The sequence below is a fragment of the Gouania willdenowi genome, chromosome 7, assembly GCF_900634775.1.
Source record: "Gouania willdenowi chromosome 7, fGouWil2.1, whole genome shotgun sequence".
Classification (NCBI taxonomy): domain Eukaryota; kingdom Metazoa; phylum Chordata; class Actinopteri; order Blenniiformes; family Gobiesocidae; genus Gouania; species Gouania willdenowi.
The window spans coordinates 4,489,401-4,505,804 of record NC_041050.1 but is presented as its reverse complement, the minus strand read 5'-3'; the positions used below and the strand labels follow the sequence as shown (position 1 = coordinate 4,505,804).

General features: G+C 39.5%; 2 protein-coding genes across 2 annotated transcripts in view; both read right to left on the bottom strand.

The window, feature by feature from the left end:
* Nucleotides 1–599: 599 nt before the first annotated feature.
* Nucleotides 600–11,474, bottom strand: rsbn1 (round spermatid basic protein 1). Its single transcript, XM_028454140.1, has 7 exons — nucleotides 10,919–11,474; nucleotides 6,203–6,813; nucleotides 4,618–4,755; nucleotides 3,736–3,878; nucleotides 2,876–3,043; nucleotides 2,676–2,784; nucleotides 600–1,673 (listed from the first exon to the last, which is right to left on the bottom strand). Exons 1-7 carry the CDS (start codon nucleotides 11,334–11,336, stop codon nucleotides 1,215–1,217), a joined length of 2,046 nt encoding a protein of 681 aa, XP_028309941.1. The 5' UTR covers nucleotides 11,337–11,474; the 3' UTR covers nucleotides 600–1,214.
* A 918-nt stretch (nucleotides 11,475–12,392) lies between these two features.
* LOC114467675 (membrane-associated guanylate kinase, WW and PDZ domain-containing protein 3-like) overlaps nucleotides 12,393–16,404 on the bottom strand; it is a 174,046-nt gene continuing 170,034 nt past the window's right edge. The window contains exon 21 of the mRNA XM_028454139.1: nucleotides 12,393–14,997. Within this exon, the coding sequence (XP_028309940.1) occupies nucleotides 14,252–14,997 (746 nt within the window). The 3' untranslated portion in view covers nucleotides 12,393–14,251. The remainder of the gene's footprint in view (nucleotides 14,998–16,404) is intronic.

Below are 16,404 nucleotides of genomic sequence, written 5' to 3'. Positions count from 1 at the left end.
AAACAGCCTTGGAGACGTGGCTGAGGAGCTCAGAGTAGAGCTGCTGCTCCTCCACGTCTTAAAGGGTTTCTGTCTGGGCTTCTCTGCTGAGGTTGTTGTCCTGTGACTCAGACCCGATGATGGGAAATAGGAAACGGGCGTTTTGATATAGAATATCACGTAAAGTATTAAGACTTCTGTTAATGACTGTTGCAACAATATTTTAATTGATTATAAAACTGTCCATAAACCAGTGGTTCACAACCTTTTTCTTGTCGTGACCCCATTTTTATATCACAAATTTTTGGCACCACCGAAGACTTTTTTTTCCCCTCTAAAATTAGTTTTTTTTGATCATGTTTGTTATACTGCTACAAATACAGAGCAGTAAGGATTAGTGCACAAAGTAACAACATGCACCAGCTCAGATATTTATATTTTAACTTGATTATTATCGAGTATCTAGAAATTGAAAGTAAAGAAATACAGTTGTTTGAGATTGTGTGTGGTGTTTTAATTTTAAAAAGAATAGTTATAATTTATTCCTCTTCCTGCACTGTATATCTAACTGTGATATTATGCATTGTTTTTATAAATGGTGCAAAATTGATAAATGTATCTTTTTTTTTTCTTCTAATTTAAAGATATAATTTGAATCAGTAATTATTTTTAATCCAAGATATTTCAGGCGCCTCTACATGGGGTCACGACCCCAAGGTTGAAAAATCCTGCTCTAAGGACACTGCTGCAATTTAAAAAAAAAGTAAAATATATATAATTTTAATGAGTAATTATCTAATTATTACTAGATATTTCAGGCAATCCCACATGGGGTCACGACCCCAAGGTTGAAAACCCAGAGACATGATTGAAAAAGCTGCAAAAGTGTGTGTGTGTGTGTGGCTCACCTAAAGAAAATATATTAAATATCATCAAATACAAATCTGTTTAAATAAGACGATAAATAAGACATTCGTACACGTGGACGTTAAAATCCCACAAAGAAAAAAGTTTAAAGTTCAAACAAATAAATAATCCCAGTTTGAAGCTGAAACTGGTCTGTTGGGATCTCGTGTAAACCCGAACATAGCAGTGATTCTAAAAAACAGTTGCTGCAGGAAGTCAGCACTGCAATGGATGACTGGAGTTTCAAAATAAGAGCTTATGTTCCTCACGCACACCTTCAGAGCAATTCGGGGAGTGATCCAGTTTATTAAAAACACAGTCTGATGAAGTCATGAGGTGAAGTCAGCAGTGCGAGCTCTGGGGAGGGTGTGGTCTTTAGGGGGCGGGGCTAAGTACAGGTGCTGAGCAGACTTCGTGGGCTGTGGCGCTGCAGGCTGCGGCTCCTGGGAGGGCGTCGCCGGCCTCTGGAACTCCGGCTCTTCCGTTTTAGCCACGCCCCCGCGAGCGACTTGTCCGTGCGGCCGCGCACACGGGGTGACGGTGGCATCTGGTCTGTTGGGGGAGGGGTCGGGGGAGGGGAAAGAGAGGCGTGTGCTGGGCTCGCTGGGCTGGTACTGCTGGAGGCGGATGTGCCAGGCCAGGCTGCACACGGCCGACACCGTCTTAAACTGGTGGATCACGTTTCTAGGGATGAAGTAGATGTCGTCGTCGCACAGCTGCACACGCACATAGCGGATCCCCTCCCTCCTCAGCTGGTTGAGCTTAGCGTCGTCCACCCACTGCACACACTTCACCAAGACATTAGTGGTTAGCGGGCATTAGCATTAGCCACATACTGTAAAGCAGGGGTTCTCAACCTTTTCAGCCGCCAAACCCCAAAATAAAGGTTCCAGAGACCAGGGACCCCCACTGTATCTGAAGGTGGTTGAACACAGACATGAACATTGAAGAACAGTCATGTGTAGACAGGACCATCTATAAGGGCAATAAAGGGGAGAGATTTTTGGGGTCCATCCATAAAGTCAGTAAAATGATGGTCCATTGTTCTATGAATCTGTGATAACCACATTTATTTATTCATCTGAATAATATCCACTGTTATACATGAAGTTTATAATTATTATAATCATCTTAAAAATGGAAATCCTTGTTTTAATCACTAATAAAATGGGTCAAACGTGACCAAAAATGGTGGAAAAGGTGGTGAAATGAGATTTTAAAAAGCACAGTAATTGGTTAAAAGTTGCAAATTAGAGTGGACAAAAACAGACAGAAAAAATGGTTCAAAAAAAGTTTTAAAGTGACAATATTGGTTTAAAAGTGGCAGAAATGGAGGGAGGGGATGTTAAGGTAATGTAATTAAAAAAATTGGAAACAATTAGTTTAAACTGGCAAATAATGGGCATGACAAATCGTGAATGTGGATAAATTTGGTGAAAAGAGGTTGAAAGTGACAATAAAGGGTCACCATACAGTATGTGACGTTAGGTGGAAAAAGTGGTGGAAAGGGTTTATACAGTAAGTGCAAAATGTCTTGAAAGTGGAAACGACATTGACATTTGTAGGAGAAGTGGCAGAAGTGGGAGTAATGTAGCAAAAATGCATTAAAATGAGCAAAAATATGGCAAGAAGAAGTGATGAAAATAGGTGAAAATGTTTGGTGAAGTTGCAGAAAAAGAGTAAAAATGGGCTCAAATTTTTTTTTAAATTCTTCGTTTCTTTAAGGCATCTGGCAACCCCCTCCCAGGTTGAGAACCCCTACTGTAAAAGATCAACTCTGCCCTGGTTACCTGAGACACTGGGGGCTCGTACAGGTCCAGCTGTAGCCTCTGAACCACTTTATTAAAATCTCCAGCATCGAAGCAAACGGCGTCTTTGGTGATGCGGGGCAGGTTGTTCCTGTTAGTGAGACAAACATGAGTTACTCCCCCTCCCCCACCATTATACACCACCTTTCCCCGTTATCAGCCCCCCCCTCCCCCGCGCTCACCACTCTCCAAAGTGCACGGCCTTCAGGACGCCCACCGCCGCCGTGCTCTGCCAGTCAAAGCTCTGCCCCACGTGGTCGGCGTGTGCTTTGGTTCGGTCCTCAAACAGAACCTCTCTCGGTTCGCTGGTCCTCGGCAGGTAGTGGAGGTTCTTGATCTCATTCATGGACCTGAACAGAGACACAAGACATGTAAACTACACAGCAGACACAGCAAAATGTGATAAACGCACGATCAACATTCATGTCAGCATTTAGAAGAGTGATGGCAGCATTAACACGGGAAATAACAATGTTGTTGTCGTTTGGTATATTTTTCTGACATTTATTATATTGTGTGTGTATGTGTTTTGTGCATTTTCCGAGACATTTTGTGTGTGTGTCATCTTCTGTATTTTTCTGCAATTCTATTTCTTTGTGCTGCTTTTTGTGTTTTTGTTATTTTGTATATTTTCTTGTAATTTTGTGTTTTTTTTTAGTGTATTTTCTTGTAATTTTTTGTGTTTTTGCTGCTTTTTGTGTATTTTTCTGTAATTTCGTGAGTTTGAGTCATTTTGTGTGTGTGTATTATCTTGTAATTTTGTGTGTGTGTATTATCTTGTAATTTTGTGTGTTTTTTAGTCATTTTGTGTATGTTTGTGTATTGTTGCCCAGGTCTGGTTTAAGGAACATAATTAACCACTGCTATTTTTTTTTTTAGCTTTTATTGTGAAAATAAAAACAGGAAGTTGATATTCTGTTGATGGGTTTGGATTGAAGCGTTCATGTAGATTTTAAACCTGATTGATGAATCAAAAATGATCAAATCATGTTGGTAAGGAGGAGAAGATGATTTTATGAAGGAACAAAATAAATGTTCACACCTGCGTTGTTTGAAGGGAGACTGGGGCATGTCCGCCGTGGGCACCATCTGCTCCCCGGGTCGGACCCACATGATGGGCCCGTCATCACTCTGAGAGCGACAGTCCAGCTTCAGACTGGACAGACTTCCCCACGGCAGAGTCCTCTGGAGCAAAAACAATGTCACGTCATCACACGGCTCCACAAAAATCATGACTACGCGTCAGCTTTAGCCTGTCAGTCATTACGACTGATTTAATTTGACTCGTTCATTTCATTTTTGAAGCCTCAATATTAATTTATGCAATAGTAATGCTTTAATTTTAGTGAGATTAGTACACATTCAAAGTAGGGCTGGGCTATATTGCCCAAAATTCATCTCTCTATATGTCTTCTCAAAATGGCGATATACAATATAAATCTTGATATTTTGAACTCACCAAAAAGATAATTCTGGGTTAAATTTACTGATTGAATTTGTTCTCCTCTAAGGGAGTGAGTTCTGTAGTGTGACTTGTTTAGTGGAAGGTCTGGGTTAGGACGGATTTGGATTCATCCCTAGATATTATAAAGACCTCTTAGTACAAAGTGTGAACAGCTCAAACATATGTTATAATAACCTGTGTCTAAATAAATGTAAACTCAACACACACATAAACGTGTTGAGCTGCTGCCGCCGGTTGGGCAGTTATATTACCTCCTTTATTTATTCAACCTTATCATTATTATTATTATTATTATTATTATTATTATTATTATTATCTAATTAAAGTATTTTTTTCAAAATGTAACTACATTGAATTTATTTTGTAATTTAAATGTATTTGTTTAAAGCAGAGTTTATTTCTAAATCTGGCCCTGTGGGAAACACTGCATTCAGACCCCACAGCGGACCACACCCTCACCTTGAGAAACGGTGACTCCTCCAACATGTCCAGGAACTCTGGGAAATAGTCGCCCACTTCCTCGTCCACGGCCCCCACCAAACTGATCTGCCTCATGGGTCCCGCTCGGTACGTGCCTGAGCAATAGGTCCGGTTCACCTGGGACACAGTCAGAGGACAGAAACAACATTAGCATTAGCCACATGCTAATGCTACCAAGAAGGTGTTTCTACCACCAGAACCAACTTTTTGGACCATGTTGTGACGAGGGCTGAGCTTTTTATACCAGAAATCATATTTACATTTTTGTTTTATCCACACATTTTTCATCAGGAAGTCGATTCTGGGGTCGGTCACTGCTGCAAAAAAATGCCGAACAGGCACTTTTATTACCGCAAGCTGCACAATAACATGTACTTCTGTAGAGTTAGTGCGTGAACAGAAAAGCAGCAACTCTTAAAGCTATCATCTTATTGCAAAGAAAGCTTGAAAATAAAGCTATATCAATACAAATGATAATATATCTCGATATATCGCACAGCCCTAGATGTTCAAGTCCGCTACCTTAACCATTACGGCACCGCTGCCCTGGATTCTGTATATATTTGTTGTTTTTTATGTCATGAGTACTTTTTGAGTTTTTTTTAGCAATAGTTCCCTTTAATTTTGAATGTTTGAGTCATTTTTGTGTGTTTTTTCTGCATTTTTCTGTAATTTAGTATGTTTTTGAGTCATTTTGTGTATTTTTGTGAATTCTTGCCCAGGTCTGGTTTAAGAAAAATGATAAACTGCTGCTATTATTTTTAAGCTTTTATTGTGAAAATAAAAACAGGAAGTTGATATTCTGTGCGTGAAGCTTGTTGACAGGTTTGGATCAAAGCGATCAGGTGGATCTTTACTAGTGATGCACCGCAATTCCAGCCACCGAAAATGGTCCAAAAGTGGTTTTCTGATTTATGGTTTTGGCTAAAAAATGTTCATTAGGTTCATCCCTCATTTTTACACACGCAGTTTCAACAAAAGTGTATTTTATTTTATTCTATTCGAGCCGCTCGAAAGTCTTTAATCTGCTCCTGTGGGCAAAAATACAGGCTGCATTCATTAGACTTATATATATATGTAAATATATCAATATATCGAGATTTGTATTTTGGTGATATAGAAAATGACAATATCGCCTATATTGATATATTTGTATTTATCGTTTTTTTTATTTTTAAATTAAAATACAAATTTTACTAGTCACTGCTTTCACTACTTCTCAGAACAGCATGAAAAGCTCAGTTAGATTAATTTCTGAGTGCGTCCAAACCCAGACATTCCACTAAACAAGCCACACTACAGAACTCACTCACACGTGCTGTCCCTTAGAGGAGGAAAGAGCCAAGAGTGGAAAATACTGTGCAGCTGTCTGTTAATAAATGTCACTGTGTGGCATTTTGGATCAGCAAATCTAACCCAGGATTGTCTTCATTGAATTAAAAATATTGAGATTCATATCGTATATCGCCATTTTGGAAAAAAAAATATATATATATATCACCCAGCCCTACGTTGAAATGCTTCGGTCTTTTTCGTCGTGACCAGTAAGAATGAAAACACTCACCTGAGAGTGAAAGTTAGCAATGGTTGTGGTCTCGATGTCTTTCTTGCCCAGTATTTCCATTTTCACCGGCGTGTTGGGGAAGTTGAAGGCAAAGTAGTCGAGGAAGTCTGGCAGGTAGGCGGCGGCCCCGTGCACCACGGCCAGGGTGTAGGAGGAGGCCCCTCTCTGCTTCTCTGCAAAGGCCAGGTCCAGGAACTCCTGAGCGAACCCGTCCACGTCAGCCGGACTCAGACAGCTTAGCTCGTCTGCGTACGCGTGCAGAACCAGCCCCCCCCCGTTGGACTGCCTCTCCTCGTGTATGAAGCGTCCGTAGTGCGTTCCCGTGGGGAGGCAGGAGCTGCGGATGTGGTGCTCCTGGTGGGACAGGAAGGGGACGAGGGTCTGTTTGAGGCTGTGGGGGCCACAATGAGGACTGGAGTCCTTTTTCACTGTCAAGTCCACTTTGACCCCTACACACTCCGTCTGAACCGCTTTGTTGTGAACTCCTCGAGTCTTTTTGAAGCCACGTTCCTCCTCGTGATGTCGTTTCTTCTTCTTCTTCTTTTTCACGATGAATTCCCCCAGTGTTGGAGACGCTAGAGGCTCGTCATTCATACGCACAATCCTTGGCTCTGCACAGAAAAAGATGATGTTATTAGGGCTGGGCGATATATCGAGATTCAAGATACATCACGTTTTCTATTTTGGCAATATAGAAAATTACAATATTGCCTATATATATATATATATATATATATATATATATATATATATATATATATATATATAAACAAGCCACACTACAGAACTCACTCACACGTGCTGTCCCTTATAAGAGAAAAGGGCAAAAGTACCACATTTGTTAATGAATGTGCACCCGTGTAGCATTTTTCATCAGCAATTTTAACCCAGAACAGTTTTTTGGTCAAAATGCATGTGAATTAAAAATATTAAAATTCATATCGTATATCGGCATTTTGAGAAAAAATATTGAGATATGAATTTCGGTCCATATCGCACAGCCCTAGATGTTATCATCACGGCCTGTGAATAAGATGTTATCTGTAACCAGGTGTTGTATTATGTCCTTTAATGGAGGACATTACGAGACTTTATTTAGCCTGTATGGACAATAGAGTAAATATCCACATAAAACAATATCAGGCAATTATATTAGTTTCTGAGACTTGGTTGGATGCAGATAGGTGCTGTGAAGTTCAATTAGATGGATATGAATTGTTCACTACAAATCGGATAAATAAAAGAGGTGGGGGCGTTGCACTATACATAGATACAGATCTGAGGTTTAAAAAGATTGATAGCAAGTCAACCACCATCGATGATGTTCTGGAGTGTATAACATGTGAAATTATTGTAGAAAAGTCTAAAAATATTGTTGTTAGTTGTGTGTACAGAACACCTGGATCATGTCTAGACATTTTCAATAAAAAAATGGACTACCTCTTTAGTAATTTAAACAAGGTCCATATTGTGTGTGGTGACTTTAATATCAATCTACTGAACCCTCAGAAAAATTTAAGAACAACAGACTTCATTAATACTATGTATAGCAACTCCCTTTTTCCCCTTATTGTTAAGCCAACCAGAATTACCACGGACACATCAACGTTAATAGATAATATATTTACTAATCAATTAGCAAGTCAAATTACAGCTGGAGTACTTATCAATGATATCACTGACCATCTTCCTATTTTTAGTATTTTTAAACAATTGCAAAATATTACAACCAAAATAAATGATTTCAAATATGTAAGACATCGAACACCTGAAGCTATTGCTGCTCTCAAGGGGGACTTATGTGCCCAAACTTGGGAAGAAGTGTATGCAACTCCTGACCCTGATAAGGCATACAATGCCTTCCTACTTACCCTAATCCAATTGTATGACCAGCACTGTCCGTGTAAGAAATATTATACTAAAAACAAAAACAGCCAGGATAAACCATGGCTAACCAAGGGCATAGCTAAGGCTTGTAAAAGAAAACAACAACTCTATAGAGTACATTTAAAGCAAAGGACTAAACAAACTGAAGAAAGATATAAAATGTACAAAAATAAGTTAACTCAAATAATAAGATTCAATAAAAAAGCATACTATCACAAATTGCTGGAGCAGAACAAGAGTGATATCCAGGGTACCTGGAAGGTATTGAATGGCATTATCAGGAATGGAAGAAAAAAGGAAGAATATCCAAATTACTTCACAATGAATAATTCAATCATCAGTGAAAAAAAGGAAATTGCTAATGCATTTAACAGTTTTTTTGTCAGTGTTGGGCCGAAGTTAGCCAATGAAATTGTGCTACCAAGCAATGCCAATGAATTTAAAGAAATGAATATTAAAAATAATCTAAACTCACTTTTCATTAAAAGTGTTAGTGAGAGCGAAATCATTGAAATTGTACATTCCTTCAAAACTAAGAGATCAACAGATGGATCTGATATAGATATGGTCCTCGTGAAAGATATCATTGATCTTATTGTTACTCCTCTCATGTATATATGTAATCAGTCTTTCTCAATGGGTATCTTTCCGAGTAAAATGAAAACTGCCAAAGTAATACCTATTTTTAAAAGTGGAGAAAAGCAACAGTTTACCAATTACAGACCGATCTCAATACTCTCGCAGTTTTCAAAAATACTGGAAAAGCTATTTGTGAAACGACTTGATAGCTTTGTAGACAAGCATAACCTGTTAAGTGAACATCAGTATGGTTTTAGATCCAATAGGTCCACTTCAATGGCAGTTACGGAACTAGTAGAAAAGATATCAACATCTATTGAGAACAGTGAGTATGCTGTTGGAGTCTTTATTGACCTTAGCAAGGCCTTTGACACAATAGACCATTCATTGCTTTTAAATAAATTAGAAAGGTATGGTGTCAGGGGCTTAGCACATGATTGGCTAAAAAGTTATCTAAGTGACCGAAATCAGTATGTACATATTGATAATATCAACTCAATGGAGGCAAAAATAACCCACGGAGTTCCTCAGGGCTCCGTTTTGGGACCTAAACTATTTATTATGTACATTAATGAAATCAGCGAAGTCCTCAACAAATTACAATGTATTCTATTTGCCGATGATACCAGTTTGTATTGTTCGGGAAAAGATCTTGAGCTGCTTTTGAACACAGTAGGAACTGAACTTAAGATACTTAAAAACTGGTTTGATGTAAATAAACTTTCCATAAATCTGCAAAAAACTAAATATATTATATTCGGAAACAAGGAAGTTAACAAACCATGTCGAATCAAAATTGGGGAGGTAGAAATTGAAAGGGTGTATGTTACAAAGTTTTTGGGAATCAATATTGACAATAAGTTAAATTGGAAAGCACACATAAATACACTAAAGACAAAAATTTCCAAACTTATTGCCATACTGTATAAAATAAAAACCTCTGTGAATCAAAATGCATTATATATACTGTACAATTCCCTCATCCTTCCATACCTTAGCTATTGTGTGGAAATATGGGGGAATACCTATAAAACTAATATACAACCCATCTTCTTATTACAAAAGAAAGCAATTAGAGTGATCAGCCATTCAGAATACCTTGCTCCAACAAATCCACTTTTTATTAGATTAAATATCTTAAAATTGCATGATCTTGTTGATGTCTACACAGCAGTTGTGATGTACAAGGCTCACAATCTCATGCTTCCTCACTGTTTACAAAAGATGTTTCAAACTAGAGAATCAAGATATAACCTCAGAGGAACTGATCTGCTACAAAAACCCATGGCGAAGAGTAATACTAAGAGGAGGTGTTTATCAGTCAAAGGAGTTGATCTGTGGAACGGTCTACCTACACAACTTAAGGGCTCCAAAACTATTCATGCGTTTAAGAAAATGTACAAGTTAAATATTATAGAGAAGTATAGAACACTTGAATGAAACATTAGAAAAGAAGTTGATCGAGGATGCTTAATATAATTTTGATTGTTGAAGTTTATGTTTTGTGCTTACATGTTACCATCGTTGGTATGAGAGAAACTGTATAATTATGTCACCTTTGGACATACATTAGTGTTTCAGTTGTATAAGGGGTTAGGCAAAATAAGTCTTGACTTCAGCCTTAACCCCTTTCGGTCAGGCATCAATTAGCGGTTGATATTCTTAATGTATACTTATTTATTTTTTTTTCCTGTCGTGTAATGTGTGGAATCTTTGAATGACCTAAGATCTGGATGTTCACAATGACCGAAATAAACTAACTAACTAACTAACTAACAATTTGACTCAATAGTTAACCAGTCTTTCTCTTTAATAAATATATGTAGGATAATATTATTAATGACCTTGCTATTACAATATTATAACATTTATTGGTAACACTTTACTTGACGTTTTATACTTAAGGCTGACACTACGCTGTCATTAGCATGAATAAGGTGTCATGAAGGCTGTCATTAAGATGTCTAGATAGATAGAAAGGTGGACAGACGATAGATAGATAGAGAGTAAGTAATAGTATTGTAGTTTTCTATATCGCCCAAATAAACAACTCAATATATCTTGAATATCGATATATCGCCCAGCGCTAATATATCGATAGATACATAGATGGATAGTTAGTAAGTAATAGTAGTAATAACAGAATAGAACGCAATACATCTTGAATCGCGATATATTGCCCAACACTGATAGATAGATAGATAGATAGATAGATAGATAGATAGATAGATAGATAGATAGATAACTGACCTTTCCTCAGCTTCACATTACTCTTCAGCTTCACGGAGCTACTAACGTTCCCCGGGTCTCGGGGTTTCTGTGGCCGGGATTTGAGCACCGTGAGCGGGGTGAAGGTGAACAGGTCCTCGGGCTGAGGGGGCGGAACTGCTCGGTTTTTCTGAGGCTTCCCCGCAGAGGGCAGCAGGAGGTGGGCTTTAGTTTCAGCCTGAGGAGGAGGAGGAGGAGGATGATGAGGAGGAAAATGGTTCAACGTGTTGTGTTTGTCGTGTTGTTGTTTATGCTGATGACGATGGTGATGATGGAGCGTCACATTCTTCACGTCTTTCTCCAGCTTTCTCTTCCTCCTCTTCCTCTCCTCTATGAGTCTGTTGAGGCTGTCTCTCATCGCTCTGTGATTCTCCTCCACTGCTGCTGCTGCTGTCGCCATCTTTAACTCCGACTGATGCACATTTAAAGCACAACTGTAACACAAACGCAACGGGTTAACGTCCCCGGGCGCATGCGCAGAGGAAGGCAATAGTTGAAACAACCGCAGGGCTTCATGGGAGTTGAAGTTTGGCCTCGAGGAGCCGTGCAACTTTGCACGCACACATGCATCTCATTCAGTTGACGTCATGGAAACGGTTAAAGCTGCCACAAGGGGGCAGTCGCGCTCATCTTTTTTAATACATGCTAGATAATAAGCCTTGCACGCTCTGGAACTGCGCATGCGCGAACTGCGGGGGGTCAAAGGTTGAGAACCCAACCAAACAGCGTTTTCATGCTAAATTTTATTAATATAATAATTATAATATTAATAGTACTACATTTTACAATAAATATTTGTTAAAAAAAAAAGGATATCTAGAAAATTTTGTTTCTATTTAAAAAAAAAAAAAAAAATCAAAATGCATTTTTGGGGGGGTGTCAAATATTTGTTTGCGTTCACTTTCCACAGGATAATTTAAAATAAATAAATAACAGATCAAAATTGTTATTTTCATAACATTTTTTGTTATCAAAAATTGTTATAAAATAAAAAAGTTATATAACAATAAAAATTGTTATTGCCAAGGGGACAGAAATGGGAGGAGGGGAGTTAGGGTAAGGTAATTTAAGTTAAGTGGAAAAGTAGTGGAAAGGGTTTATATGTGCTAAAAATGTCTTGAAAGTGGAACAAATTTGCAGAAAAAAAGATTTAAATTTGATTAAGTGTCAGGAATGAGAGTAATGTAGCAAAATGCATTAAAAGAAGCAAAAACAATAAAATATGGCAAGAAAAAATGATTTAAATATGGCAAGTTAAAAGAGCAAAAATTGACTCAAATTGTTTAGAAAATATTCTTAGTTTTTTGAAGGCATCTCAGGTCCCACTCCCAGTGTCTCGCAACCCCTAGGTTGAGAACCTGCTTTCGGTAAAACACAGAACCATAGACGTTTCTGGCTATAGGGGCCCCCAAAGATGCTTAGAAAAAAATAATAACATGACATAAACTGCCTTTAGTCACATTTAAGTAAACCTTTATTTATCAGTGCATGAACATTATACTTCTTTTTACCCATTTTTTTTCTTCATTTCCCTTAAAAAAATAATGAAACAATTTACAGAAGATCCGGTTTTTTTTGTTTGTTTTCTGCATGAAGGCAAATATCTTTACAGGTGCTGTACAATTTATTTATTAACATCTCCATCTACCGCAAAAAACTAAAAGACTCTTCTCTTCATGATGAGCTGGATCGATGCAAGGCCACAGTATCATTACATGGTGACTATACAACAACATGAACAGCAGCCAAACATCATATGATCATAGACAATAAATTAGGATACGCTCTGGGCCTCACTTCACAGTCATGGCAAAAAAATACATGAAAACAGCCACGATGTGTCTTCAAATGATTGATTTTTTAAAAATGTAAATCCCATCCAAGGCCGTCCTGTAGAAGCAGCAGTGCGCAGTCCTGGTGTGTGTAAAAAAACAAAAACAAACAAACAAACAGGTAATAAACATCTATAACATACTCAATACATTATCAGCAGCTCCATGTGGTTTGCGCGTGAAAAATATCTTATTTTTGTGCCTTCATTTGAGATAAAAAATATTTTCTCACTGTACACGAGCTTTAAAACCAGGCGCGCGTGTGTGTATATGTGTGTTCTGCTTGTTTTAACGTGTTTAATGTCAGCATTCTGATGGATTCGGCCTTGTTTCAGTGCAGATATATTACGCTGCTTATCTACATCTTCTATTTCTACATTGAAGTCCATATCTGCTGTTTTTTGGGGTACATATAGTTTGAATCATTTACATGATGCTAGCATATTAATATTAGCACACAGGTGACGAATGTTAGACTAGAAGCACGAGTGTGTGTATGAGTGTTTAATGCATAACAACGAGCTGATTATTCCACGTGAATACGTACGCACGTACGTACGGTGCACGTTTTAAGACGTCCTCAGGTCTCAAAATGAGGTATCAGGTATTGGGAAAACCTCTGTCATTTATCAGAGGAAACGGCTTCAAAATAAAAGTCATCAGACTGGACGACGTCAAATAAAACCGCCTCAGGATGTACAGCACGATATGAAGTTGTATTTTGAAGAAACTACTTCAGATATGAGAGTGAGGAGAAAGCTGTTATTTTCTATTTACTTTTAAAGGTTAAGATATATCAACGTCTTTATTTAACTGTGTGTTTATTAATCAAACAACACGTTGATGCATCTTAACTTTTAAAATCAAAGAACGGCTTTTCAACTGACTTTTCACTGTCGTATATTTATCTATTATATTAAATATTTGAACTTCCGGTTCCTTAAAAATAAAACACCATGTCGTGTTTTACGGCTGAGGATGTTTTATTTGAGGCTGTTTAGTGTGATGACTTTAATTTTGAAGCCGGAGGCTGTTTAATCTGACGGAGATTTTGCTGAGTCGAGTCCGTTTGGCCTGACCAATGACGGAGGTTTTCCTGATCGCTGATACCTCACTCTGAGACCTGAGGATGTCCTAAAATGTGCACCGTACGTATGTCAACAACCTTTTTTTGTCATTTAAAGACAAACATAGAAGACACAGACTTTTCACATTTCTTCGAGGCAGCAGCAGCCGATCGGTTTTTCCCTGAAAGGAAAAGGCAGCGTGATCACGTGAATGCGCCTTCGATCCTTCAATCCTTCGGCGTGCGTGGAAAATAAAAGGAAGTCCTTCACTGACTGTCCTTCATCCAATCACAGACGCGCGGCTTCTTCACAAACGGAGTCTTCTGATTGGCTCAGACATGTGATCAGCAGCTTGATGCAAACTGACTGAGGCTAGAAAAGGAGGCGATGCTGGTTCCACAGTGGGTCTCTGAACTTTAGATGTTCACGTAGGTGCTCTCCACCTGCGACTGGATCCTGGCCGTGCTGGGGACCTTCCAAGGCCCCGGAGTGATGGGGCCCTTCTTGCTGCTGGTGTTCCCGTTGACCCCCGGGTCCTGGATGCTACTGTTGGACCCTCTGGGGTCCTTTTTAATCACTTCTTCTTCTTGGGCTTTATCCTTATCGCCTTTTTCTCTCCCGTTTCGTCGGCTCAGCGTGCCGCTTTCAAGCTCTGACCCTGCCCTCTCCCTGTGGGCGTGGGGGTGGGACTGCTCTGCTGCTTTGCCTTTTTTGGGGCGGTCTGCGGTACCCCAGCCTTTGTCTCCACTCTCTGCGGTCCGTCTTTCTTGCTGATGATGACTTGTATCGTCGTCCTTGTTCCGCCGCTCCTTCTGCTGACTTGTTGGGTTCCGGGGGCTATGAGGCTCCTCCTTCCTCAGCAGAGATGTTGGCTCGGGGTCCCTCTTGGGGTGACGATCCCTCCGCCCTGGGGCTCTCCCCTCCTTGTCCAAGTCCTCCAGGGATTCGCCGTGACCTGCTGCTTTCCGGGGGCTCTGGGAGCGTTCGGCCGAGTCCGTCCAGGTGTCGGGGCTCCGTTTGGGACTCTCAGGCTTGGGCTTGTTTCTGTTGGGCGAAGATGGTGACAGTTCCGAGGTAGAGAGGGAGGGGGAGGACGGAGACACTGGAGCTGAACGCCCCTCGGATGCAGGGAGCCTGGGAACGGGAACTTTGTCCTTTGTACCTGAGAGAAAAACGACAAAGAATTCAATGAACCCCAAAGCTTAGCAAGGGTGTGGATTTGGTTAAAAACAAAATACCTCACTGAACATCATGCAGCAGAAGCTCCAATTATCACTTTAGATATCAGAGTTTGAGAAAGTGATCGTCAGGTGACAGAATTCACCCAAAGCCTACAGAGCAGATCGATGCAGCAGAAAGAAACAGAGAGAAGGCAAAGGATGATGGACCGCAGAGCTTTGGCCTTTCAGCTGTGACAGTGAACGCATCACCAATCCCATTCACTGTCATAAAAAACTTGAACTTAGCTCGTCTGTGCCCTGCAGCCTCATTTTATAACACAGTGGTTCTCAACCTTCTCAGCCAGCGACCCCCAAAATAAAGGTTTTAGAGACGGGGGGCCCCAAAAAGCCATAAAGTCCATAAAATGACGGTCCATTGTTCTATGGATCTGTGATAACCACATTTATTTATTTATCTGAATAACTTCCACTGTTCATTATTATTTGCAACAGGGTGAGGGTCAATTGTAATTGTAATTGTATTTTAAATAATATGTTGCTTTTGTAACAGTAATTAACATTGTAATTGTAACTGGCAAAACTGTGTAACCATCTTACAGCTCTATGTCTTACACATACAGTGGTGTGAATAAGTGTTTGCCCCCTTCCTGATTTCTTACTTTTTTTTTGCATGTTTTCCACACTTAAATGTTTCAGATCAACAACCAAATTTAAGTATTAGTCAAAGATAACACAAGTAAACACAAAATGCAGTTTTTAAATGAAGGGTTTTATTAATGAGGAAGAAAAAAAAGCCAACACTACATGGCCCTGTGTGAAAAAGTGTTTTCCCCCTAAACCTAATAACTGGTTGGACCACCCTTAGCAACAACTACTGTAATCAAGCGTTTTCGACCACTTGCAATGAGTGTTTTACAACGCTGTGGAGGAATTTTGACTCACTCATCTTTGTAGAATTGTTGTAATTCCACATTGGAGGGTTTTCAAGCATGAACGGCCTTTTTAAAGTCATGAAGTCATGCCACAGCATACAATAGGATTGAGGTCAGGACGAGGCCACTCCAAAGTCTTCATTTTGTTTTTCTTCAGCCATTCAGAGGTGGACTTGCTGGTGTGTTCTGGATCATTGTCCTGCTCTAGAACCTAAGTTGGCTTCAGCTTGAGGCCACGAACATTCATTCTCCTTCAGGGTTTTTTGGTAGACAGCAGAATTCATGCTTCCATTTATCACAGCAAGTCTTCCAGGTCCTGAAGCAGCAAAACAGCCCCAGACCATCACACTGCCACCACCATAATTTACTGTTGGTATGATATTCTTTTTCTGAAATGCGGTGTTACTTTTCTGCCAGATGTAATGGGACACAAACCTTCCACAAAGTTCAACTTTT